The following is a 25,840-nucleotide window of genomic DNA, read 5'->3' as shown; positions in this document are numbered from 1 at the left end:
AGCACACAACAAAGGTGATTAAGTGTTTGACTAATTGTTGATAGTAACTTGATGTTTTGTTACACAGTATACTTGAATTGTGATGAGAATTGTGCAGCTTGCTTCTCACTGCTGTGGCGTGCGGATAAGTGATCCTCCACCTGTTGTGAGAAGCTGCTCATTTGCATAAAGTTAAAAAAGATACAGACCTGAATGTGTTGCTGATAGTGTGTGTCTTTTGAAAGTTATTGTTGTAACTGCTGACTTACCTCACCTCTTCTTTGCTTCACAGAGAGTCAGTTTGTCATGTCCACCTGGGGGGTGTTTGGCGGTGGTAGTGGGTCCAGGAGCGCTGGGCTTTGATCCTTGCGGGCGCTGGAGAGCGTACCAACAGTCACTCCACCAGAAGGACGCTATTTTTGTTTTTACACTTTTTAAGCACAGCGGGTGAAATAAATATATTGTTTTTGGAACCGCTTTTCTGTTTATTTGTAGCGCTGGGTTCCGTCTGACGCAGGTCCGCTCCTCAACCCGCGTCGACACATAACAGAACTTTTAGGACAACCTGATAATAATGAATTACAATAGTCCAACCTAGAGGAAATAAATGCATGAATTAGTTTTTCAGCATCACTCTGAGACAAGACCTTTCTAATTTTAGAGATATTGCGTAAATGCAAAAAAGCAGTCCTACATATTTGTTTAATATGCGCACTGAATGACATATCCTGATCAAAAATGACTCCAAGATTTCTCACAGTATTACTAGAGGTCAGGGTAATGCCATCCAGGGTAAGGATCTGGTTAGACACCATGTTTCTAAGATTTGTGGGACCAAGTACAATAACTTCGGTTTTATCTGAGTTTAAAAGCAGGAAATTAGAGGTCATCCATGTCTTTATGTCTGTAAGACAATCCTACAGTTTAGCTAATTGGTGTGTGTCCTCTGGCTTCATGGATAGGTAAAGCTGGGTATCATCTGCGTAACAATGAAAATTTAAGCAATATCATCTAATAATACTGCCTAAGGGAAGCATGTATAAAGTGAATAAAATTGGTCCTAGCACAGAACCTTGTGGAACTCCATAATTAACCTTAGTCTGTGAAGACGATTCCCCATTTACATGAACAAATTGTAATCTATTAGATAAATATGATTCAAACCACCGCAGCGCAGTGCCTTTAATACCTATGGCATGCTCTAATCTCTGTAATAAAATTTTATGGTCAGCAGTATCAAAAGCAGCACTGAGGTCTAACAGAACAAGCACAGAGATGAGTCCACTGTCTGAGGCCATAAGAAGATCATTTGTAACCTTCACTAATGCTGTTTCTGTACTATGATGAATTCTAAAACCTGACTGAAACTCTTCAAATAGACCATTCCTCTGCAGATGATCAGTTAGCTGTTTTACAACTACCCTTTCAAGAATTTTTGAGAGAAAAGGAAGGTTGGAGATTGGCCTGTAATTAGCTAAGATAGCTGGGTCAAGTGATGGCTTTTTAAGTAATGGTTTAATTACTGCCACCTTAAAAGCCTGTGGTACATAGCCAACTAATAAAGATAGATTGATCATATTTAAGATCGAAGCATTAAGTAATGGTAGGACTTCCTTGAGCAGCCTGGCAGGAATGGGGTCCAATAAACATGCCGATGGTTTGGAGGAAGTAACTAATGAAAATAACTCAGACAGAACAATCGGAGAGAAAGAGTCTAACCAAATACTGGCATCACTGAAAGCAGCCAAAGATAACAATACGTCTTTGGGATGGTTATGAGTAATTTTTTCTCTAATATTTAAAATTTTGTTAGAAAAGAAAGTCATGAAGTCATTACTAGTTAAAGTTAAAGGAATACTCGGCTCAATAGAGCTCTGACTCTTTGTCAGCCTGGCTACAGTGCTGAAAAGAAACCTGGGGTTGTTCTTATTTTCTTCAATTAGTGATGAGTAGTAAGATGTCCTAGCTTTACGGGGGGCTTTTTTATAGAGCAACAGACTCTTTTTCCAGGCTAAGTGAAGATCTTCTAAATTAGTGAGACGCTATTTCCTCTCCAACTTACGGGTTATCTGCTTTAAGCTGCGAGTTTGTGAGTTATACCACGGAGTCAGACACTTCTGATTTAAAGCTCTCTTTTTCAGAGGAGCTACAGCATCCAAAGTTGTCTTCAATGAGGATGTAAAACTATTGACGAGATACTTTATCTCACAGAGTTTAGGTAGCTACTCTGCACTCTGTTGGTATATGGCATTAGAGAACATAAAGAAGGAATCATATCCTTGAACCTAGTTACAGCACTTTCTGAAAGACTTCTAGTGTAATGAAACTTATTCCCCACTGCTGGGTAGTCCATCAGAGTAAATGTAAATGTTATTAAGAAATGATCAGACAGAAGGGAGTTTTCAGGGAATACTGTTAAGTCTTCAATTTCCATACCATAAGTCAGAACAAGATCTAAGATATGATTAAAGTGGTGGGTGGACTCATTTACATTTTGAGCAAAGCCAATAGAGTCTAATAATAGATTAAATGCAGTGTTGAGGCTGTCATTCTCAGCATCTGTGTGGATGTTAAAATCGCCCACTATAATTATCTTATCTGAGCTAAGCACTAAGTCAGACAAAAGGTCTGAAAATTCACAGAGAAACTCACAGTAACGACCAGGTGGACGATAGATAATAACAAATAAAACTGGTTTTTGGGACTTCCAATTTGGATGGACAAGACTAAGAGTCAAGTTTTCAAATGAATTAAAGCTCTGTCTGGGTTTTTGATTAATTAATAAGCTGGAATGGAAGATTGCTGCTAATCCTCCGCCTCGGCCCATGCTACGAGCATTCTGGCAGTTAGTGTGACTCGGGGGTGTTGACTCATTTAAACTAACATATTCATCCTGCTGTAACCAGGTTTCTGTAAGGCAGAATAAATCAATATGTTGATCAATTATTATATCATTTACTAACAGGGACTTAGAAGAGAGATACCTAATGTTTAATAGACCACATTTAACTGTTTTAGTCTGTGGTGCAGTTGAAGGTGCTATATTATTTTTTTCTTTTTGAATTTTTATGCTTAAATAGATTTTTGCTGGTTATTGGTGGTCTGGGAGCAGGCACCGTCTCTACGGGGATGGGGTAATGAGGGGATGGCAGGGGGAGAGAAGCTGCAGAGAGGTGTGTAAGACTACAACTCTGCTTCCTGGTCCCAACCCTGGATAGTCACGGTTTGGAGGATTTAAGAAAATTGGCCAGATTTCTAGAAATGAGAGTTGCTCCATCCAAAGTGGGATGGATGCCGTCTCTCCTAACAAGACCAGGTTTTCCCCAGAAGCACACAATAAAAGGCCACTCTGAAAGGTGCAGTTTTGTTTTATTGGGGGGGGGATACCAGTCAGTATCTGGTGTGACCACCATTTGCCTCATGCAGTGCAACACATCTCCTTTGCATCATCCGTGAAGAGAACATCTCTCCAACGTGCCAAATGCCAGCGAATGTGAGCATTTGCCCACTCAAGTCGGTTACGATGACGAACTGGAGCCAGGTCGAGACCCCGATGAGGACGAAGAGCATGCAGATGAGCTTCCCTGAGACGGTTTCTGACAGTTTGTGCAGAAATTCTTTGGTTATGCAAACCGATTGTTTCAGCAGCTGTCCGAGTGGCTGGTCTCAGACGATCTTGGAGGTGAACATGCTGGATGTGGAGGTCCTGGGCTGGTGTGGTTACACGTGGTCTGCGTTTGTGAGGCTGGTTGGATGTACTGCCAAATTCTCTGAAATGCCTTTGGAGACGGCTTATGGTAGAGAAATGAACATTCAGTACACAAGCAACAGCTCTGGTTGACATTCCTGCTGTCAGCATGCCAATTGCACGCTCCCTCAAATCTTGCGACATCTGTGGCATTGTGCTGTGATAAAACTGCACCTTTCAGAGTGGCCTTTTATTGTGGGCAGTCTAAGGCACACCTGTGCACTAATCATGGTGTCTAATCAGCATCTTGATATGGCACACCTGTGAGGTGGGATGGATTATGTCAGCAAAGGAGAAGTGCTCACTATCACAGCAAAACCAAAAGTGTTGCGTTTATATTTTTGTTGAGTGTATATATATAATATTATGGAATCACCAGCCTTGGAGGATGTTCATTCAGTTGTTTAATTTTGTAGAAAAAAAGCAGATCACAGACATGACACAAAACTAAAGTCATTTCAAATGGCAACTTTCTGGCTTTACGAAACACTATAAGAAATCAGGAAAAAAAATTGTGGCAGTCAGTAATGGTTACTTTTTAGACCAAGCAGAGGGAAAAAAAATATGGACTCACTCAATTCTGAGGAATAAATTATGGAATCACCCTGTAAATTTTCATCCCCAAAACTAACACCTGCATCAAGTCACATCTGCTCGTTAGTCTGCATCTAAAAAGGAGTGATCACACCTTGGAGAGCTGTTGCAAGTGGACTGACATGAATCATGGCTCCAACACGAGAGATGTCAATTGAAACAAAGGAGAGGATTATCAAACTCTTAAAAGAGGGTAAATCATCACGCAGTGTTGCAAAAGATGTTGGTTGTTCACAGTCAGGTGTGTCTAAACTCTGGACCAAATACAAACAACATGGGAAGGTTGTTAAAGGCAAACATACTAGTAGACCAAGGAAGACATCAAAGCGTCAAGACAGAAAACTTAAAGCAATATGTCTCAAAAATGTACAACAAAACAAATGAACAAATGGGAGGAAACTGGAGTCAACATCTGTGACCGAACTGTAAGAAACCGCCTAAAGAAAATGTGATTTACATACAGAAAAGCTAAACGAAAGCCATCATTAACACCTAAACAGAAAAAAACAAGGTTACAATGGGCTAAGGAAACACAATCATGGACTGTGGATGACTGGATGAAAGTCATATTCAATGATGAATCTCGAATCTGCATTGGGCAAGGTGATGATGCTGGAACTTTTGTTTGGTGCCGTTCCAATGAGATTTATAAAGATGACTGCCTGAAGAGAACATGTACATTTCCACAGTCATTGATGATATGGGGCTGCATGTCAGGTAAAGGCACTGGGGAGATGGCTGTCATTACATCATCAATAAATACACAAGTTTACGTTGATATTTTGGACATTTTTCTTATCCCATCAATTGAAAGGATGTTTGGGGATGATGAAATCATTTTTCAAGATGATAATGCATCTTGCCGTAGAGCAAAAACTGTGAAAACATTCCTTGCAAAAAGACACATAGGGTCAATGTCATGGCCTGCAAATAGTCCGGATCATAATCCAGTTGAAAATCTTTGGTGGAAGTTGAAGAAAATCGTCCATGTCAAGACTCCAACCTGCAAAGCTGATCTGGCAACAGCAATCAGAGAAAGTTGGAGCCAGATTGATGAAGAGTACTGTTTGTCACTCATTAAGTCCATGCCTCAGAGACTGCAAGCTGTTATAAACACCAGAGGTGGTGCAACAAAATACTAGTGATGTGTTGGAGCGTTCTTTTGTTTTTCATTATTCCATAATTTTTCCTCAGAATTGAGTGATTCCATATTTTTTCCCTCTGCTTGGTCTAAAAAAGTAACCGTTACTGACTGCCACAATTTTTTTTTTCCTGATTTCTTTTAGTGTTTCATAAAGCCAGAAAGTTGCCATTTGAAATGACTTTAGTTTTGTGTCATGTCTGTGATCTGCTTTTTTTCTACAAAATTAAACAACTGAATGAACATCCTCCGAGGCCGGTGATTCCATAATTTTATATATATCTAATATATATAATTTACACTGGGATACCAATAAAATAAGTATAAATTGAGCAGAGAACAATAAGATCTCAATAAATTAAAATAAATAGCAACTGTATCCCTGTAGAAGTGTAGACAACAAATTACCACGTTTTGAACAAGAAAATAATGGACAAGAAGATAAGCTCGTCTTTTGGACCAGAAATCATATTAATAAATAAAAAGGTGGCATGAGGATGTTCCCTTAACTGACTGAATAAACTTAACTTTAACTGTCTTTTAAAAGTTGCCTTGTTGCTAATCGACTGCAAGATCTATATTTTATATGAGATATATTTTAGCTGAATAATTTCCCTTTCAACATAACTGGTTGTTTCCAAACCGTCGCAGCAATAACAGCATGGCACCGACACATTTTTATTTTGAGAGCAGCTTGACTTTGTTAGCGATAATAGGGGCAGCTACAAAATGTAAGACTCAGTAAATTATTCAGATTAATTGATCAAATCCTTTAACCTTATTTTGTGATGCTTAATATTGTCGATTCCCAGCAGAAATTTGAGTTTATAATACCTGTGAATGAAGCGCTGGATGCAGCGCAGAAGACCGGAAGTGAAGAACCCAGACTCCTCTCGCACATGCGTGGCACAGCCTCAGCCCAGAGATAAAGAGTTGGCATTCCATCTCTCTACTTCTATGAAAAATGTGACATCTTGAATGGATGCTGTGACTTGAAAACCCACACTTAAAAGGGACCAAGTGTGGGGAGGGCTGGAAGTTTGGACCAAACCCATGCCTAAATGTGCACCAACGTTGCGTTATCATGGATCATATGTTGTGTGGGCCGCTGAAGAGGAGGTACTGCTGGCCCACCACCACCAGAGGGCGCCCTGCCTGGAGTGTGGGCTCCAGGCACCAGAGGGCGCTGCCGCCTCACGAGAGCAGCCAGGGTGACAGCTGTCACTCATCACTGGACACAGCTGTTCCACTCAGCACGGAGGTATATCAGCAGGACGGCGTCTCCACCTCAGTGCCGAGATATCGCCTTGAGATAGAGGTAAACTACTCTGCAGCATATTCTGTATATTTGATAATACGTGTTAAACCTTTCAGGACAGCTGACTACCGAAAGCCAATTGCTTGGATAAGTACTCACCTTCCTGTTTTAACGTGACGAGAGGTGGAGGCGGCTTCTTCCCTCTCCGTGTTACTGGGTGCAGCCGCATCCACACCTGTGTGTTTGTTGCTCTCTCTTGCCAGCAGTACCGGATCCGACGAGCGGAGGCAGTGGCCACCTGGGACTTCGGGACTTGGCGGTTCCGGTATTTCCAGGGTTCGGTGGCAGAGGAGATCTGGGTGGTTCCGGTTCGACTCGGACGGACGTCTCCTACCTTCGAGCCTGCCCACACGACACCAGCAGAATTCGGCTTAATCCCAAATTGTTGATTGTTGTATTGGTTGTGCTCGTTTCACAACAGTAAAACTTGTTATTTACCTTCTCCATTGTCCGTTCATTTGCGCCCCCTGTTGTGGGTCCGTGTTCCTACACTTTCACAACAGGATATCTCGGCCAGCGTCATGGATCCCGAGGGGCGTCAACCGGCTGTTGAACGGCCAATGGAAGAACAGGACGCGCAGGCGTCCGCGGGAGGGGTAATCGGTGAGTTGCAGCGGATCCTCACCGCTTTCACGACTCGGTTGGATTGCATGACCGAGCAGAACGTCCTCCTGAACCGCAGGGTGGAGGCTCTCGCCGCGCAGGTGGAAGCGTGCCCCCCGGGCGCCGCTGCAGCTCTCCCTCCCGTAGATCCTGTGCGTAACGTTGACATTCCACTGGTTGTTCAACGACCTCTCCCTCCTTCCCCGGAAGCATACATAAGCCCTCCAGAGCCGTACGGAGGCTGTGTGGAGACGTGCGCGGATTTTCTGATGCAGTGTTCGCTCGTCTTCGCACAGCGTCCCGTTATGTACGCGACCGATGCTAGTAAAGTAGCTTATGTCATAAACCTGCTTCGCAGTGAGGCACGCTCTTGGGCTACAGCGCTCTGGGAGCAGAATTCACGGCTCCTTCTGACATACGATGGGTTTGTGAGGGGGCTCAGAACCGTGTTCGATCACCCTAATAGAGGAGAAACCGCTTCAACCGTGCTACTGTCAATGAGACAGGGGTGCCGGAGCGCAGCTGTTTATGCAGTCGACTTCCGCATCGCGGCTGCGAGATCCGGCTGGAATAACGCTGCCCTCCGCGCCGCCTTTGTAAACGGACTGTCTTTGGTTCTCAAGGAGCACCTGGTGGCTAAGGACGAACCGCGGGATTTAGACGGGCTTATCGATCTTGTCATACGGTTGGACAACCGGTTAGAAGAACGTCGGCGGGAACGAGACGAAGGGCGTGGCCGGGCACGCGCCGTCCCTCTCCCTTCCGGTTCCGACCGCGCTCCGCCTTCCCCACGCTCCACGGCCCCTGCGCTCCGTGGGGCCACAGCTCCCCCTACTGACGAAGCTATGGATACGAGTAGGGCAACATTTAGGGCACCAGCTGCACAGAGGAGACGGGCCCATGGAGCTTGTTTTGTTTGTGGTGCACTAGAGCACCATGTGAGAGACTGCCCCGAGCGGTTACAACACCAACGCCCGCCCCTAGAGACTGGGCTAGGGGTGGGTCGAGACATTCACGTGGGACACACCCACATTGCTACACGACTCCCAGTCACGATCCTGTATGAGGATTTAACCCTGAAGGCCCCAGCACTGGTGGACACGGGCTCTGAGGGGAATCTGTTGGACTGCAGATGGGCCAGGGAGATAGGGCTCCCTCTGGTGGCACTTACCTCGCCTGTGCAGGTTCGAGCACTAGATGGCTCCCTGCTCCCTCCGATCACACATAAGACACCACCTGTAACGCTGGTGGTGTCAGGAAACCACCGGGAGGTGATCGAGTTTTTTGTGACTCAGGCCACTTCCCGTGTGGTTTTAGGCTTTCCCTGGATGTTGAAGCACAACCCCCGGATTGATTGGCCGTCCGGGGTAGTGGTTCAGTGGAGCGAGACCTGCCATCGGGTGTGTCTAGGTTCCTCGGTTCCTCCCGGCTCCCAAGCTAAGGAGGAGGTCAGAGTCCCGCCCAATCTGGGGACGGTGCCGGTAGAGTACCACGACCTTGTCGACGTGTTCAGCAAGAATCTGGCGCTCACACTCCCCCCCCACCGTCCGTACGATTGTGCCATCGATTTGGTTCCAGGCAGTGGGTTCCCGTCCAGTAGACTGTACAACCTCTCACGGCCTGAGCGTGAATCAATGGAGACCTACATCCGGGACTCGTTAGCTGCCGGGTTGATCCGAAATTCCACCTCCCCGATGGGCGCAGGTTTCTTTTTCGTGGGTAAAAAAGATGGCGGACTTCGTCCATGCATCGATTATAGGGGGCTGAACGAAATCACGGTTCGCAACCGATACCCGTTACCCCTGTTGGATTCGGTGTTCACGCCCCTGCATGGAGCCAAGATTTTTACCAAGCTTGATCTTAGAAACGCGTATCATCTGGTTCGGCTCCGGAAGGGAGACGAGTGGAAGACGGCATTCAACACCCCCTTAGGTCACTTTGAGTACCTGGTCATGCCGTTCGGCCTCACAAACGCCCCCGCGACGTTCCAAGCCTTGGTTAACGACGTATTGCGGGACTTCCTGCACCGGTTCGTCTTCGTATACCTAGACGATATACTCATCTTTTCTCCGGATCCTGAGACTCATGTCCGGCATGTACGTCAGGTCCTGCAGCGGTTGTTAGAGAACCGGCTGTTTGTGAAGGGCGAGAAGTGTGAGTTCCACCGCACTTCTTTGTCCTTCCTGGGGTTCATCATCGCCTCCAACTCCGTCGCTCCTGATCCGGCCAAGGTTGCGGCGGTGAGAGACTGGCCCCAACCAACAAGCCGTAGGAAGTTGCAACAGTTCCTAGGCTTTGCTAATTTCTACAGGAGGTTCATTAAGGGCTACAGTCAGGTAGTTAGCCCCCTGACAGCCCTGACCTCACCAAAAGTTCCCTTCACCTGGTCGGATCGGTGCGATGCCGCGTTTAAGGAGTTGAAACGGCGCTTCTCGTCTGCACCCGTTCTGGTGCAGCCCGATCCTAGTCGCCAGTTAGTGGTTGAAGTGGACGCCTCGGACTCAGGGATAGGAGCCGTGCTGTCCCAGAGCGGGAAGACCGATAAGGTCCTTCACCCGTGTGCCTATTTTCCCGCAGGTTGACCCCAGCCGAACGGAACTATGACGTCGGCAATCGAGAGCTCCTCGCGGTGAAAGAGGCTCTTGAGGAGTGGAGACATCTGTTGGAGGGAACGTCTGTGCCATTCACGGTTTTCACTGACCACCGGAACCTGGAGTATATCAGGACCGCCAAGCGGCTGAAACCCCAGGCAAGCCCGCTGGTCACTGTTCTTCGGCCGTTTTGACTTCCGGATCACCTACCGTCCCGGGACCAAAACCAAAGATCGGATGCCTTGTCCCGGGTACACGAAGATGAGGTCAAAACGGAGCCGTCGGATCCCCCGGAACCCATCATCCCGGAGTCCGCTATCGTGGCCGCCCTCACCTGGGACGTGGAGAAGACCGTCCGGGAGGCCCTGACACGAGACCCGGACCCCGGAACCGGACCGAAGAACAAACTCTACGTCCCACCAGAAGCCAGGGCTGCAGTTCTGGACTTCTGTCACGGTTCTAAGCTCTCCTGTCACCCTGGGGTGCGAAGAACCGTGGCAGTCGTCTGGCAGCGCTTCTGGTGGGCGTCCCTGGAGGCCGACGTCCGGGGTTACATCCAGGCCTGTACCACCTGTGCCAGGGGCAAGGCGGATCACCGTAAGACACCGGGATTGCTACAGCCGCTGCCCGTGCCTCATCGCCCCTGGTCCCACATCGGCCTGGATTTTGTCACGGGTCTCCCGCCGTCCCAGGGAAACACCGTCGTCCTCACGATAGTGGACCGTTTCTCCAAGGCGGCCCACTTCGTGGCCCTCCCGAAGCTCCCAACGGCCCAGGAGACAGCGGACCTCCTAGTCCACCACGTCGTCCGTCTGCATGGGATACCATCAGACATCGTCTCCGATCGCGGTCCCCAGTTCTCCTCGCATGTTTGGAGGAGCTTTTGCCGGGAACTGGGGGCCACGGTCAGTCTCTCGTCCGGGTACCACCCCCAGACCAACGGACAAGCAGAGCGGGCAAACCAGGAGATGGAGCAACCTTGCGCTGTGTAACAGCCGCGCACACCGACGGCCTGGAGTACCCACCTGGCCTGGATCGAGTACGCGCACAACAGTCAAGTGTCGTCCGCCACCGGCCTCTCCCCCTTTGAGGTGTGTTTGGGGTATCAACCCCCGTTGTTTCCGGTGGTTGAGGGGGAGGTCGGTGTGCCCTCGGTCCAGGCCCACCTACGGAAGTGCCGTCGGGTGTGGCGTGCCGCCCGTTCTGCTTTGTTGAAGGCCCGGATGAGGGCGAAGAACCATGCAGACCGGCGGCGGGCCCCGGCCCCTACGTATCGTCCTGGGCAGGAAGTGTGGTTGTCCACCAAGGACATCCCTTTGCAAGTGGACTCCCCAAAACTCCAGGAACGCTACATCGACCCTTCAAGATCCTTAAGTCATCAATCCCGCCGCAGTGAGGCTCCAGCTCCCGGCCTCACTGCGGATCCATCCAGTATTTCATGTTTCCCGGATAAAACCCCATCACACCTCACCCCTCTGCACTCCGGGTCCGGCACCACCTCCTGCCCGGATCATCGACGGGGAACCGGCTTGGACTGTGCGCCGGCTCCTCGACGTCCGTCGAATGGGCCGGGGTTTTCAGTACCTGGTGGACTGGGAGGGGTACGGTCCCGAAGAACGCTCCTGGGTGAAGAAGGGCTTCATCCTGGACCCGGCCCTCCTGGCCGACTTCTACCGTCGCCATCCGGACAAGCCCGGTCGTGCGCCAGGAGGCGCCCGTTGAGGGGGGGGTCCTGTTGTGTGGGCCGCTGAAGAGGAGGTACTGCTGGCCCACCACCACCAGAGGGCGCCCTGCCTGGAGTGTGGGCTCCAGGCACCAGAGGGCGCTGCCGCCTCACGAGAGCAGCCAGGGTGACAGCTGTCACTCATCACTGGACACAGCTGTTCCACTCAGCACGGAGGTATATCAGCAGGACGGCGTCTCCACCTCAGTGCCGAGATATCGCCTTGAGATAGAGGTAAACTACTCTGCAGCATATTCTGTATATTTGATAATACGTGTTAAACCTTTCAGGACAGCTGACTACCGAAAGCCAATTGCTTGGATAAGTACTCACCTTCCTGTTTTAACGTGACGAGAGGTGGAGGCGGCTTCTTCCCTCTCCGTGTTACTGGGTGCAGCCGCATCCACACCTGTGTGTTTGTTGCTCTCTCTTGCCAGCAGTACCGGATCCGACGAGCGGAGGCAGTGGCCACCTGGGACTTCGGGACTTGGCGGTTCCGGTATTTCCAGGGTTCGGTGGCAGAGGAGATCTGGGTGGTTCCGGTTCGACTCGGACGGACGTCTCCTACCTTCGAGCCTGCCCACACGACACCAGCAGAATTCGGCTTAATCCCAAATTGTTGATTGTTGTATTGGTTGTGCTCGTTTCACAACAGTAAAACTTGTTATTTACCTTCTCCATTGTCCGTTCATTTGCGCCCCCTGTTGTGGGTCCGTGTTCCTACACTTTCACAACATCATATGTGGCTTGACGTGGGTCATATGCAGTGATACGAGCCACTCGAGGCTGGACGGGGCTCAAATGACAGGTCGATCATGGCTCACTGCATATGCGAGGTACAGAGAGGCACATTGAGGCACCTTAGTAGCAGATACATGACAGCTTAAAACATGGATCATTCTTCAAATAATCACTGACACACCCATGCGTGGCTCATTATTCATGGCTTATTATTCGGTGGGACTGAGGTTTAAGATTTTATGGAACATTTGGCTGTATTTCTGAGTTTTATATTTCATTGATTTTGAACAGAACTTATTCACTGAATTTTGCTCCCAAAGTGCACCAGAATGGATCCCAGTGCATGTAAAAAAAAAAAAAAAATAATTTCCACAGCTAACGTTCACTGCCCACAAATATCTTCAACACAAAATTCTTTTTTTTTTCCTGAGACCTCATTTTCGTCACTGTATATAGGACTTAATTTGCTTACTAATGCTTGAGTTCCAAGGCATTGATTAAGCATTTTATATTCTTCACAAACTTGTGTAAAGGAAACATGTCATGGATTGAACTTCATAGGGCCCTTCAGAGAATAAGGAAAAAATATGCAATGAATCTATATGTCTAACTTTTTATTTATTTTCTTTGTTAGCAGGTTATGCCCATTGTCTCCTCTATTGGGCTGAATGAACAGGAGCTGCTGTTTCTCACTCAGGCTGGTCAGGGGCCTCATGCAGGTTTGGCCTCCTGGAATGGGATCCCTGATGTAGGCCAGGTCAGTGACATCCTTCTCTGGGTTTTACAACAACATGGTCGCAGCAACCCCTCATCTGAGGCAGACCTCACGCGCATTCACTTCCACACCCTGGCCTACCACATCATTGCTGCTGTAGCTGGATACTGGGGAAACCAGGATTCAGCTGTCATGGCTGGCGCGCGGGTGGCCAGCACTCAGGCCTGTGGCCTCCAGTCTGTTGATGTTACAAAGGTGGAGCTCACAGCCCCCTTACAGTTTTACAGCTCTTATACAGACCCTCAGATGGAGCTGTCCATAAACGCAACAGAACCTGTTACTGTGTGGCAGCGTGAAAATGTGGTCTTCTATCTCACGCCAGTGCTGGTCTGCAAGCAGCCGTTGCGGACAGTCGGACTTGGTGATGCCATCTCTGCAGAGGGTCTAGTTTACTCAATGATACAGATCCAGCAACCTTTTTGAGCATCCATGGAATCTGACACTCCACATGTCTGAAAGCTTGGACAGGATCTGCTGAAAAGGCCCAGCTATGTTGCATCTTCAGCCATCTATCTTTTCTTGGCTTTCTGGGTCTGGAGTCGTGGTTTCTGACCCTGTTCAGACCTCTGTGGTCCTGAGCCAAAGTTCGGTTTCATTGGTGGATAAGGTTTTAATTCCTGCCTGATGACACTTCCAGCCTACTTTAGTTCCATTTGTTCTCCCTCATTTAATCCCCCAGGAGGCACACAGTGTGTCAAAACTAGATTGAACTGGACTGTAAGAGGTCCAGACACTATGCACTTGGCACACAACTTGTAACCATCTTCACAAACTCCAGCGTCATCTGTTAGCGTGTCTGATTTAGTGACATTCATATGTCCACTATGCTGTGCCTGAGAAAGTCAAATGCTTAAAAAAAAAAATCAATATTTTGTTTATATGTTATACATAGTTAAACTTAAAATAGTGTACAAGTTATCAGGTGTAAACACGAAACAATTACATAGGATGTAAATGTCTTCACATTTGTTGCATTTGTAGTGCCTATATAAAGTACTTAACCCCTTTTGACTTTCATGTGATGTATCTTAATTTTTTTTAATGATATCAAGTTTAAAAAATCTGGCTTCTTTATATAATTTTGGCTTTTTAAACTCTAATTACAAAAGCTGACTTGCTGTAAAAGTGCTGTTACATTTGTGCAGCAATGGCCCTTGTGTTCAACACAAAGTCTGTTTACTTGGGATAAACATACAAAAAATGACAACTTTTGTGTCACATATTATTGCAGAAATGTTTAGAAAAAAATGATGATAAACCTCAAACTATTTCACTATTAGGAAAAGGAAACAAGAAACAGACAAAAAGGTGGCCAAAAACCATCAGCAAATGAATGATACTGCATTTCTAATCACAAATTCTCACAAAACCACCGCATCATCACCAAATACTACCTGTGACAGTACTGCAGTAACATTGTGATTGCTCTCTGTTTTACTTCGTGTGCTGGTAATGGCATAGGGTTTGTACAGTATAAAGGTAGATGGGTGGGTTGGTTCATCCATCCCAGCCAGGTTGTGGAGACAACATAAAAACAAAAACAATAAATGCTCTCATCTTGTACATCTCTCAGTTAAAAGGTTGTATAAAGAGGGCAACTGATTTAAAATCAGGTACATTTTGATGAAGCAGATCAATTGAAAGGCATTTTATTCTATTTATTAATTTTTATTTTGTTTTTGTTTTTAGCCCTGTGTGCTCTTCCATAGATGTGTCTGCCATCTGCTGGAGCCAGACTCCCTTTTGTGATGCTAACAACCTTAAGTAAGCAAACCGCAAGGAGAAAGATGATGCCCACTATGTCATCAAATATTGGACAAAATGTAAAACAGAATGGGAGCAGCCATGCAGTAAAACTAAATAAACAGTGGGTAGAATGTGTGAATGGAGATGATGATAGTTTTTCATTGATCCTACAAATTACTTGTGACAGTCTCAAAGCAAACCTTTGAAACATCTGTCTGTCGAACAATGGGCCTCATGCAAGTAACTCATTCAAACAGATTTGTTCATTAATAGTATGTATGAGTGATGTAAGAGGACTTCTCGCATTTACCAATGTTAGACTTTGAATTTTTTGAAGGTACGTACCAACAAAATCTGTGAGTGATCCTGCAGTCGGAGTCTTGCAAATACTCTGCTGTCATTAAAAACCATTGACATTATCGTATTTAACTCAGCAATTTGAAATGTAGTATATTTCTACATTTATGCATATAGCTGAACAATATCATTAACTTAAGATATGATATGAAATATTCCTTTATTAGCCCCACATCTGGGAAATATGCAAAGGTCACTACTCCGCACAAGTAATCCTGGTGCAGATACAGTAAACAATTTATTGCACATTATATTCCGTTCATGTCCGTGAAGACTTACCTTTGACTCTCTCCTGTGGCAGTCAGTGACAGCCTTCATGTGGGGAGATAATATATAATGTATATAAATTTTCATTTCGGACTGTTACTACCTTATTTCAGCGACAGTCCCACCTTCGGTGGCAGGAAATATCATTAAAAACACTCTCTCTTCTCCTCTTGTTGCTGGCTTTAGCAGGTCTCTTGACTCCCCTTTTTACACTGCTATTGATTAGACTTTTTTTTTTCTGTTTTCTGATAGGATGTAAAATTACTCTCCAAAAAAAAAAGGAAAAAAAAAATAAAGTTCCTCCACTCTCATCGTGTCACTGACTCAGTAATTCATTCTTTTGAAGACGAGCTCATTTTCATAGACCTAGAATTCGGGAGGCTTACACCTGTAATATACACAATTTACATGTTTACTGAATCTGGTGTGGTGTTTATATGAGCCCATCATACTAAAAAAGGTATAGGAAATTTAAGAGAACTTTACAAAAATGTTCTTGTGTGAAGCCCATTGTTTCAGATCTGCATAAAAAGGAACATGTCACCTGCCACCTACTGAACCACTGGCACCTGTTGGACATTTCATAATATGCATCTGTAGCAAATTACTAATTCAACCCTTAATGGTCAACTCAACTGTTTGTTGATATTAAGGGTTACATATACAAGCTGCAAATGGCACAGGGTCTGTACCTGCACTAGTGTGTAGGTGTCTTGTAAACATCTGTTTACTGCAGAGGTTCGAGGTTGGGCTTGGCGACAGGTTACGTAGGGTCAGGGGTCAGTTTGGCCTTGTTATAAAGAAGCCAGATTTTATTTTTCCATATCATAAACCTGTAAGGACTACATAAAATAATAGAGCCATCTTAATTAGAAAATGTAGACTAGTTTGTATTCCTATATATACTTTATCACACTCAGTCTGACATGGCAGTTTAACAGTCCTCATATTTTTTACATTGTTGCAAATGGTACAAGTACTGTAGATTTTTGTCTTCCTGCTATCAAAGTTATGTAAAGTCACAGCACAAACTACACTTGAATTTTTTTATTATTTATTTATTTTTTTTTGCATCCTATTTTTATGTTTTTTTTCTGGATTTATTAGTCTTATTGAACTTTAATGTTACAGTCAGGTTCCAGCTAAATTACCTAAAGATTCTGCTTACTTTTAAAGGACCTGACTAATGTATAACAAGGTAAAATAGGGTTTCAGAATGCTTGTCAAACATTATCAAGGTTACTGAGTTTTCTTATTCTTACTTTACTTTTTATAAAGTATGTTACTTATTACAGGATTTGCTGGAAAAAACTAAAATAACTGGTTAGTGCATCACTACACAATAAACTTTCCTGACTGAAGTACTAACAAAAGTAAATCTGTTTTCTGGGTGTGTGTTATTCTTAAATTTACTTGTTTAATTGTTACAAAATCTCTGGAAGAATTCAGCCATGGAAGTCACGCAAATAATGGAGTCATAATACAGATGTTATGTTTTAGTCAGTAGAATGAACTTTCTTTTTTTAACAAGTGTCAGGAGGTGAATGTGTGCTTGTTGTTTTCAAATGTCTAATTTTGGCAAGTACAGTCTACTTAACTTTGCCAGGTTATGGCTTTTTCACCTCTCTCTCCTGGTAAATGTCAAAATATTTTACTCACTTGTAGTTTGACATTAAAATGTATATGAAGATCAATTGTTGTATTTTTGTGGCTTGGTGGTAGGGCTGCATTCCAGTGGGCATCTCTTTATTATTACTTGCAGTGTTCTTTGCTGAAGCTATTAAAAAAAAGAAGTGCTTATTTTTGTCTCAGAGCAGTTAACATTTATTTGTTATGGTCTTCTAAGGATCCACAAAAATAAATCATGGGTTACTGAGAGTTAAGACTATTGTCTTCACCAAACAATTTTTGGTGTGCATTATTGCCACACTAACATTTTATCAGGAGTTACGGGTGTATTGCAGGAACTGCCTAGTAAAAGTTATTTTAAATTACTATTTTACTGATTTGTAAATACGATCAGGGCCTGCTGTAATCCCAAAATTAATTTGATCAGATCATTCTGTTGTAACCAGTTTTCTTTTTCTCTCCGGCCACTGTCAACAAATATTTGATCATGTCCAGTAATAAACATTCCTAAATCTCTACCAAGCTGCCTGTAGTTTCATCTCTGTTTGTTTTCCTCTATTTCTGCAGTAGGGTGACTCAAAAAATGTATTTATTAAGATGTAATTTACACACCAATGAGTAAATTGCAGACCAAATAGCTGCCTGTTATGGCTCAAATTAGTGATTTATGTGTGTCTGATATGTTAATTTATTGCTGTCTTTTGGATACAGAATGAGGGAGTTGAAGTGGAGATCTTTTATGTTTAGAATTTTTTTTTTTTTTTTTTTATTAATTTATATTCCATCCTTAAAGTAACTGTATGTGTACCAGAAACAAAATTAAAGTAGTAAATGATCTTTTAGTTTGTGGTATTTATGGACTGATGTTTTTAAAATGTAGTGCCATGATACTAGAATTTCAAATTCGATACGATACCCGTAAAAATATTCAGCACTATTTTTGATTCCATGGGGCAAGCCATGACAAAAAATTTGTTGGGAAAGTGTAGGAACACGGACCCACAACAGGGGGCGCAATGAACGGACAATGGAGTAAGTCAAATAACAACGCTTTACTGTTGTGAATGTGCACAACGAATACAACCAATCACAGAAATGGACAACAGTCAATTTACAAAAGTGTCGTGTGGGCAGGCTCGAAGATAGGAGACGCCTCTCCAAGGTAAGACCGGTACCACACGGCTTCCTCCGCCACAGGACCCCGGGTATACTGGAGGCCGCCAAGTCCCGAACTCCCAGGTGGCCACTGCCTCCGCGTGTCGGACCTGGTACTGCTGGCGAGGAACAAAAACACAATTAAAGGTGGGCGCGTTTGCACCCAGTAATCCACACGGCAGGAAAGCTACCTCCACCTCTCGTTGGAAAAAAGGTCTGTTATCACTCACAAAAGTCACAAAAGGTTACTGTCAAGCAGTCAGCTGAGAATATTACCTTCCAGGTAGAACGATATCTCGGCAATGAGGTGGAGATGCCGTCCTGCTGATATACCCCACTGATGATTGCCGTCAGCTGTCTCAGGTGATGGGTGACCAGCTGTCACCCGAGGCTGCTCCCGTGAGCGGCGGCGCCTCTGTGTGCCTGGAGCCCGCACTCCAGGCAGGGCGCCCTCTGGTGGTGGTGGGCCAGCAGTACCTCCTCTTCCAGCGGCCCACACAACAAAATTAACAGGGGATTTAGTAAAAAAAATAGAATATAAATTATAACAATGACAGCACTACTTTTTTAAACTGTCTCGTGCAGAACAAAAATACAGCAACATAATGTGTGTGTGTAGAGTATTGAACATGTCACCATTTTTCTCAGTAATATTTCTAAGGTGCTATTGACATGAAATTTTCACCAGACGGCAGTAATAGCCCAAGTAATCATATTCTCCAAAGTTACAGTTACAGCAGCTGTAACAGTAAATGTTGAGTCTATTCTTACAGCAGCTGCTGTAATTGTTCTGTGACTTTGTGTTCGTTGCTAACTCGTCGTAGTATACTCCTGAGTGTCCTCTCCACCTGTCACACCCACACACATGACCTACGGACAATATTAAGTTTCCAATCCACCTAACCTGCATGTCTTTGGATGTGGAAGGAAGCCGGGGGACTCGGAGAGAACCCACTCAAGAGCTCAATACATGTTACGAATGTGTTAAGACTACCCATATATTAATGTACCTTTTACTTATTCAAGTATCAGTTCAAATATGGCATCACCCGTGATGACAATCATAATGTTTTATTTTTTGGACTATATGCACATGTAATACCTCTACTGCTACTAATTGTGGGATGCAGAATTCATTTCTGATATTGTTTTGGTTATATGAGATCATCTTGACCTTAAAAAGACAAGGTCAGTGTCATTTTCGTAAGCGTCACCTAAAGCTTAAAAGGTCATGGTCATTCTTTTGTTATACTGACCTAATCATTTTATGGCCAAATGTGCAGAGACGGCTACCCCATTCAATGACAATCCACAGAAAACACCAGCAACCATTCTAAAGGAGAAGAAAGTCCCACCATCCAAGGATGTGGCAGATGCACCTTGGAGCATGGACCTAAAGCACATACTCACTAATGATGTGGTCTCAGAGTCTCCTCTATATGATGGCGACCTTCGTGCTCATGCGAGCAAGTCAAAACTTGTTGCTGAGATTTAGGACTTAACTTGGACGTGCAGTAGCCAAAACAGTTTTCAAAGTACATACAGTAAAACTCGCCTAAACCATCATTGTATAAACGGGATACTCGCTCTCACCCGGACAAAGCAAAAGTGCCAGGGCTTTTGTATGGTTTTCCATGTAATAAATACCATATATACCGGTGTCGCCGACCAAACGGTCCCCCTTTATGACGTGGTTCACAGATTAACACCTCATTTCTGCTTCAAAATGCACACCACTCATCATCTATTTCTGCGACAGATATCTGAAGCTTTAGTACACCAATCATTTCCACATAAATTCAGCATTATTTCATCATAAAAGGCAGCAGAAGCAATCAGAGTGCAGCGGCTAAATGAGCCGCTAGCTGATGTGTTCAATGCACGGCGGACATTTCAAAGCATCAAGGAATTTTACCTCGTTTCTGCTTAAAACTGACTTTAGAATGATTTAAGAGGTTTTACCTTCATCATCTTATGATTAATAATCCCATTAATCCATTTAATTGCTTTGGGTGAAGAGACTCCGTCTCAGACGTGCTGCTGTGGATTGAAATAACGTATGTACAGATGCATAAGGCGGAAGGATTTTTAGGGGCGGACTGTTCGGTCTGCGACACCGGATTTTGTACAACAGATTTTTGCTCACATCGGACCAAACGTCCTGGCCGACTGCAATGCATTTTCATTAAAATCCCCTCACATATACCGGACAGAGCAGTCTGGGTGTGCCCAGTAACAGAGGTATAAAATTAAGTTCACCACTGACACTCGCTGACTTGAGGAAAGTGGGTACCGTATTTACTTGATTAAAAGATCAGGGGCCAAAGTGTGCATATGCACAAAACTTGGCCGATGTCCTTCTCCACGCTTATGTTCAGATTTATCAAAAGTGAAATGACTGTGGAAATGTGTGGCGCGTCACGCAAAAATACTGGCTGGCGTACGCAAGTTTCTACAGCTATTGTTCCACTGCTGATGTGATAGGTTAGAAGGGTAGCACGCCTTTAAAAACTGCTCAGCACCAATAAATAGTGATTAGCTCTCTGCCAATAAACAATGATAACTCATAAGGTGATGTCCTATTAAAAACAGTAGGGAAAACAATGATAACTCATAAAGTGATGTCATAATAAAAAATAGTAGGGAATAGAAATAGTTAAAAATAGGAAAGTGCTTAAAACGTTAAAAAGGTTTGTGATAAGATACATTTACTTAAAAGCCTTCAGAACAATATAAATACAGTTAAGAGTTGGTTAAAAGTATGTTATTCTTTATTTTTTCTAAATGTTTTGTAATTCTATTCAAAGGAATTGTGACCGCATTCTCGGAAAATCGTCTAGTAATCCTGGGATCCTTTATTTTTGCAACTTGTAATGTCTTCCCACACCACTGGAGGGATTTCGCGGGGTTTCTCCTCATTGCAATAAAACCTCTGCGTGAAACAACCAGAAATAACTCTCGTGATTATTTCCTCAGATTTTCAGGTAAACGTTTCCCAGTGTTACAAATATGCATTGTTAAGGTATTTTTCTGTTTATATTGCATGTTAGAATGAAGCTAAAGAAACGTTTTCATGCATGTTTTAAGAGTTTAAAATACGTTTTTCTGCACGTGAACTTAGCTTGAGTCTGCCATTTCATGTTAAGAAAAAGACGAGGAAATAACGATTGGTCATATTGATTGCAATAAACCTCTGCGTGAGAGAAACAACCAGAAATAACTCTCGTGATTATTTCCTCATTTTCAGAGGTACTGCAGCACATTACCCCATATTCAGGGTACGACACTGACACATAGAGGTGATGTTGGGAACCGTTAATAGTGTGAAAACACGAAGTCATCAGTGATGTGCACATCAGAGATACACTGCTGAACATTAACACCCACGTGTTTGCAATTATATGGGTGGACATAAAAGCATGCGCAAATTGATGTGTAAAATGGCGCTAAGTAACAACGGCTGTTAGTGTTGTTAAAGCCTCTTGCAAATGGTGTAATCTGACGTGCGCATGTATTCAGGGAACATGAGGATTTACTTGCAACTGATGATAATTGGCTCATAAGCCGATTTCGATTACCAAGGTCGCTGTTACCAGAGTTGCACGCAGAACGTGGCCGGCCCAGAGCACAATACGGCAAGGAGCCAGGCGGTTGTCTGTGCCCACACAGGTGCTGACCACAGTGGGCTTCCCGGAAACAGGAGCATTCCAGTGGGAGCTGGCCAATCGGTCAGAAGTGTGCCTGTCAACATTGAGCCAAAACATGCCAGCTGTGTAGAACGTAATCATCCGAATGTCATCCAGGTACATCATTGGTTATGTTGGAATGTGATCACATTTCAACATGAAAGCGCAATTTGGAGCGAGAGCCAGTTTCCCTAATGTAATCTGAGCTGTTAACTGCACATATATTGCTATAACAGTGCCATCACAAGATGAATTTGTTTTTGTTAATAGGAAACAATTTTATTCCATCAGTGTTCAAATCATATGTGATACACAAATGCATTGGGTTGAGTTGGGAACTGGCTAGAGGCTGACACAGTGCACGATGGATGGCTGCGTGGGTAAATATTTATTTGTGTATTGTTCCAAACAAAAAACCAGCGCAGGCACATTTGGGCATGTGTGCATAAATATGTTGTTTGTTATTCATATTATTATTTATTTTGTTTCTTGATGGTGAAACTACAGCTTCTTAACAAGCCCCCAATTAAATGTCTGTGTTCAGTATTTGTCAATAAACGTGTGTATAATGTCAGCGGCCGTGCCCCTCGCTGTTTTAACATCAGTTTTGTGCGCTGCCCTGAGCCCACAGCATTTCGGCCTCACAGATATGCTCCCACCAACTCTTTTACCGTTTCATGTGTATTCTGTGTGACAGGGTCCCAAATAAACTATCCCTGCATGTCTCCATGTAATTCCCAGCACACACTTGGGTTAATTTCTTTTCTGTGTTCATGCTGACTGACGTGAGTGCATGGGGAATCCCAGCTCCATGGCCTATTTACATGGATTAGCATATTTAAATAGGGGTGTAGAAAGGGAGGAACTTGGTGCATGTGCATGTGCGCTCAATTCCACGTTGATTAGGATGTACAAGCGGAATGCGTGTGGATCCATGCAAACGCACACTTTGATACATCTGAATATTTTTGTACTTATGCCAGTTTTTGGGTTTTGGCGTATGCCATGTTTCAGTAGGAAATCCACTCAAGTCTTTGTACATGAGGCCCCAGGCATTTGTCTTTTCAAACCATGCTCAGACCCGGCACCTAAACAAGGCAGGCCGTAATTCAAGGCCAGCGATTATTAACAAAATGCTGCGTGCTGCCTGTGCTGTAATATGGTGTTAAGATTCACACATATCCCGGGTGTGATGAACCAAAGACATCCGCTTTAGATCAGAGCCCTCTGTGGGGCTGCGAACCCACCACGCACCTGCTAAATGACGGACACCGCAAAGGGCTGTGATTTGTCAATTTTCCAGTTTCACCTCATTCCTCTGCCATCATATTTTAAAAGTTGTTACAGTGTGCATGCCTATTACATTTGATCATGGATCAAATACGTTTGGTAGAAACTCCACAAATATGACCAACGTCACAACACGGAGTCGGAAAAAGACGCTCAAATGACCTGCAATTCATGGAGGGAAATTACATATACCATGGTTTGGATGTTGATGATTGTATACAGAAGTGGAGCTCGTAGAGGGACAAATTAATCCAGAAAAATACAATAAATACAATGTACTAATATATATATATATATAAACCTCAATTGTAACACTTGACAATGGTAAATGTGTTGCAGGCATCCATTTCAAAATGAGCAAATACTGTATTTGCACAAAACAGTTTATCAGTTTGAACATTAAATATCTTGTCTGTGTTGTATTCAATTGAATATAAGTTGAAGAGGATTTGCAAATCATTGTACTGTTTTTAATTTACATTTTACACAACATCCCAACTTCATTGGAATTGGGGTTGTACTTGCAGGTTAGTCTTTCTGTTATGTTTTGCAAGAAGTATTTTCTGTCTTTCCATGAAAGCTATAATGCATACTACTCCAGCAGAACCCACAGCGGCGTGTGTCACATTTGCCTGCACATTTGCAAACTAAGTAGTCTGGGGCAAGGCTTGAGGCATTTGATGGCATCAGTTTGCCAAAGTGCTCCTCCTATCCATGTCTCACTGGTTGCAGATTTGGCTTACGTTCGCCAGCTGTTGCCAGAAGCTGACATTCCCTGTCCCCCCAGGAAGGCTTCTCGTTGGATGTGACCTCTGATAACACTGTTTGTGGGAGGGAGAGCAGCAATTCTAGCACTGGTACAGGTATAATTTTCTATTCTGAACTGGTCAAATGTCTCAGCAGTTGTTTTTGACCCAGCCCCTGCCCAGACATATACCAGGTATTTCTCTGTTAGTGTTGCATCTTGCTCTTACGAGGTGTCTGTCTCTCCAAAATTTGTGAGATACTGCACTGGGTCTGAGGCCATAGCTGCATGTTTGGTGCTTACCTTACCCATGCAGTCATCTCCTGTTAATATACAGTAAAATTCACATATAACGGGTATAAGTGGACCAGTGAATTTTTTCCGTTCTAATCGTAATCAGTGATATGTATAAAATGGACAGAATCTGTCATATGTATGTATGTAATGGATTAGTTACAGTCAGGAGGCACTGAACGATCTATGGGGAATCCCCTGCACCAATTAGGCTTACATATTTCCTTGATTAATATACTGAACTTAAAAAAGTTGGTGGCAACAGGCTGCTTCAGTGAATGACGTGCGCTTTTGTTTGTGCGTGCGCGTGTGTGTGTGAGCTCTACGCGATGAATGAATCAGTGTGCCTGAAAACTCAAAACTGCCGTACGCGTATGGATTTGATTGGCTAAACCACCAGAGGACGTAGCCAATCACAAGCATGTGCGTCTCTCTGTTGTCACAGTCGCCCGACCGGCTGCGTAACCATAGAGTTATTATAGAAAAGACTAGAGTTCTTGCCTGTCACGTGACCCCGTGCCGACAGGGCTGTGTCGTTTCCATTAAGTGGTCAAAACAGTCCGTGCCCGGACTCTGCTGTAGAGCTGAGTTCTGTAAGTTTTTATATGGATACGTATCCCAGCTGGGACGTTGGCGTCAGGATGCCAAAGACTTGTGCATGTTATGTTTGCAATCACTAGTGTTTACTTGAAGTTTGGAAAGCAAAAGTGCTCACTAACAGATTTAGACAGATTAGTGAATAATATTTGAGAGAAATTATTTTTTTTCTGTATATAGAATATATACAGAAGTCCTAGGCTAAAATGGGGTACTTGTTCAACAGATGTGTTAAAACAGTATAATCTTACTACTGGGGGCAGCACGGTGGATTAGTGGTTAGCACTGTCTACACACACACACACAAATATATATATATATATATACACGCAACAAAAATATAAACGCAACACTTTTGGTTTTGCTCCCATTTTGTATGAGATGAACTCAAAGATCTAAAACTTTTTCCACATACACAATATCACCATTTCCCTCAAATATTGTTCACAAACCAGTCTAAATCTGTGATAGTGAGCACTTCTCCTTTGCTGAGATAATCCATCCCACCTCACAGGTGTGCCATATCAAGATGCTGATTAGACACCATGATTAGTGCACAGGTGTGCCTTAGACTGCCCACAATAAAGGCCACTCTGAAAGGTGCAGTTTTATCACACAGCACAAAGCCACAGATGTCGCAAGATTTGAGGGAGCGTGCAATTGGCATGCTGACAGCAGGAATGTCAACCAGAGCTGTTGCTCGTGTATTGAATGTTCATTTCTCTACCATAAGCCGTCTCCAAAGGCGTTTCAGAGAATTTGGCAGTACATCCAACCAGCCTCACAACCGCAGACCACGTGTAACCACACCAGCCCAGGACCTCCACATCCAGCATGTTCACCTCCAAGATCGTCTGAGAC

At 44.2% G+C, this 25,840-nt stretch overlaps 1 protein-coding gene and 1 long non-coding RNA gene across 5 annotated transcripts in view; one reads left to right on the top strand and one right to left on the bottom strand.

Annotated features, from left to right (window-relative positions):
* adpgk (ADP-dependent glucokinase) overlaps window positions 1–14,842 on the top strand; it is a 43,762-nt gene extending 28,920 nt beyond the window's left edge. For 2 of the 4 annotated variants that reach the window (XM_034175945.1, XM_034175942.1), the window contains one exon: window positions 13,076–14,842. In XM_034175945.1, the coding sequence (XP_034031836.1) occupies window positions 13,076–13,636 (561 nt within the window). In that variant the 3' untranslated portion in view covers window positions 13,637–14,842. Of the gene's footprint in view, window positions 1–13,072 lie in introns of all 4 variants that reach the window. The other 2 variants (XM_034175944.1, XM_034175941.1) reach the window with 1 other exon arrangement.
* Window positions 14,843–16,686: 1,844 nt separating this feature from the next.
* Window positions 16,687–17,669, bottom strand: LOC117515400. The gene is made up of 2 exons (XR_004562142.1): window positions 16,779–17,669; window positions 16,687–16,746 (listed from the first exon to the last, which is right to left on the bottom strand). It is a non-coding gene; the product is annotated as an uncharacterized LOC117515400 (long non-coding RNA).
* Between the last annotated feature and the right edge of the window lie 8,171 nt (window positions 17,670–25,840).

Source organism: Thalassophryne amazonica, chromosome 8 (genome assembly GCF_902500255.1).
Source record: "Thalassophryne amazonica chromosome 8, fThaAma1.1, whole genome shotgun sequence".
Lineage (NCBI taxonomy): Eukaryota > Metazoa > Chordata > Actinopteri > Batrachoidiformes > Batrachoididae > Thalassophryne > Thalassophryne amazonica.
This window is presented reverse-complemented; position numbering and strand designations above follow the sequence as displayed.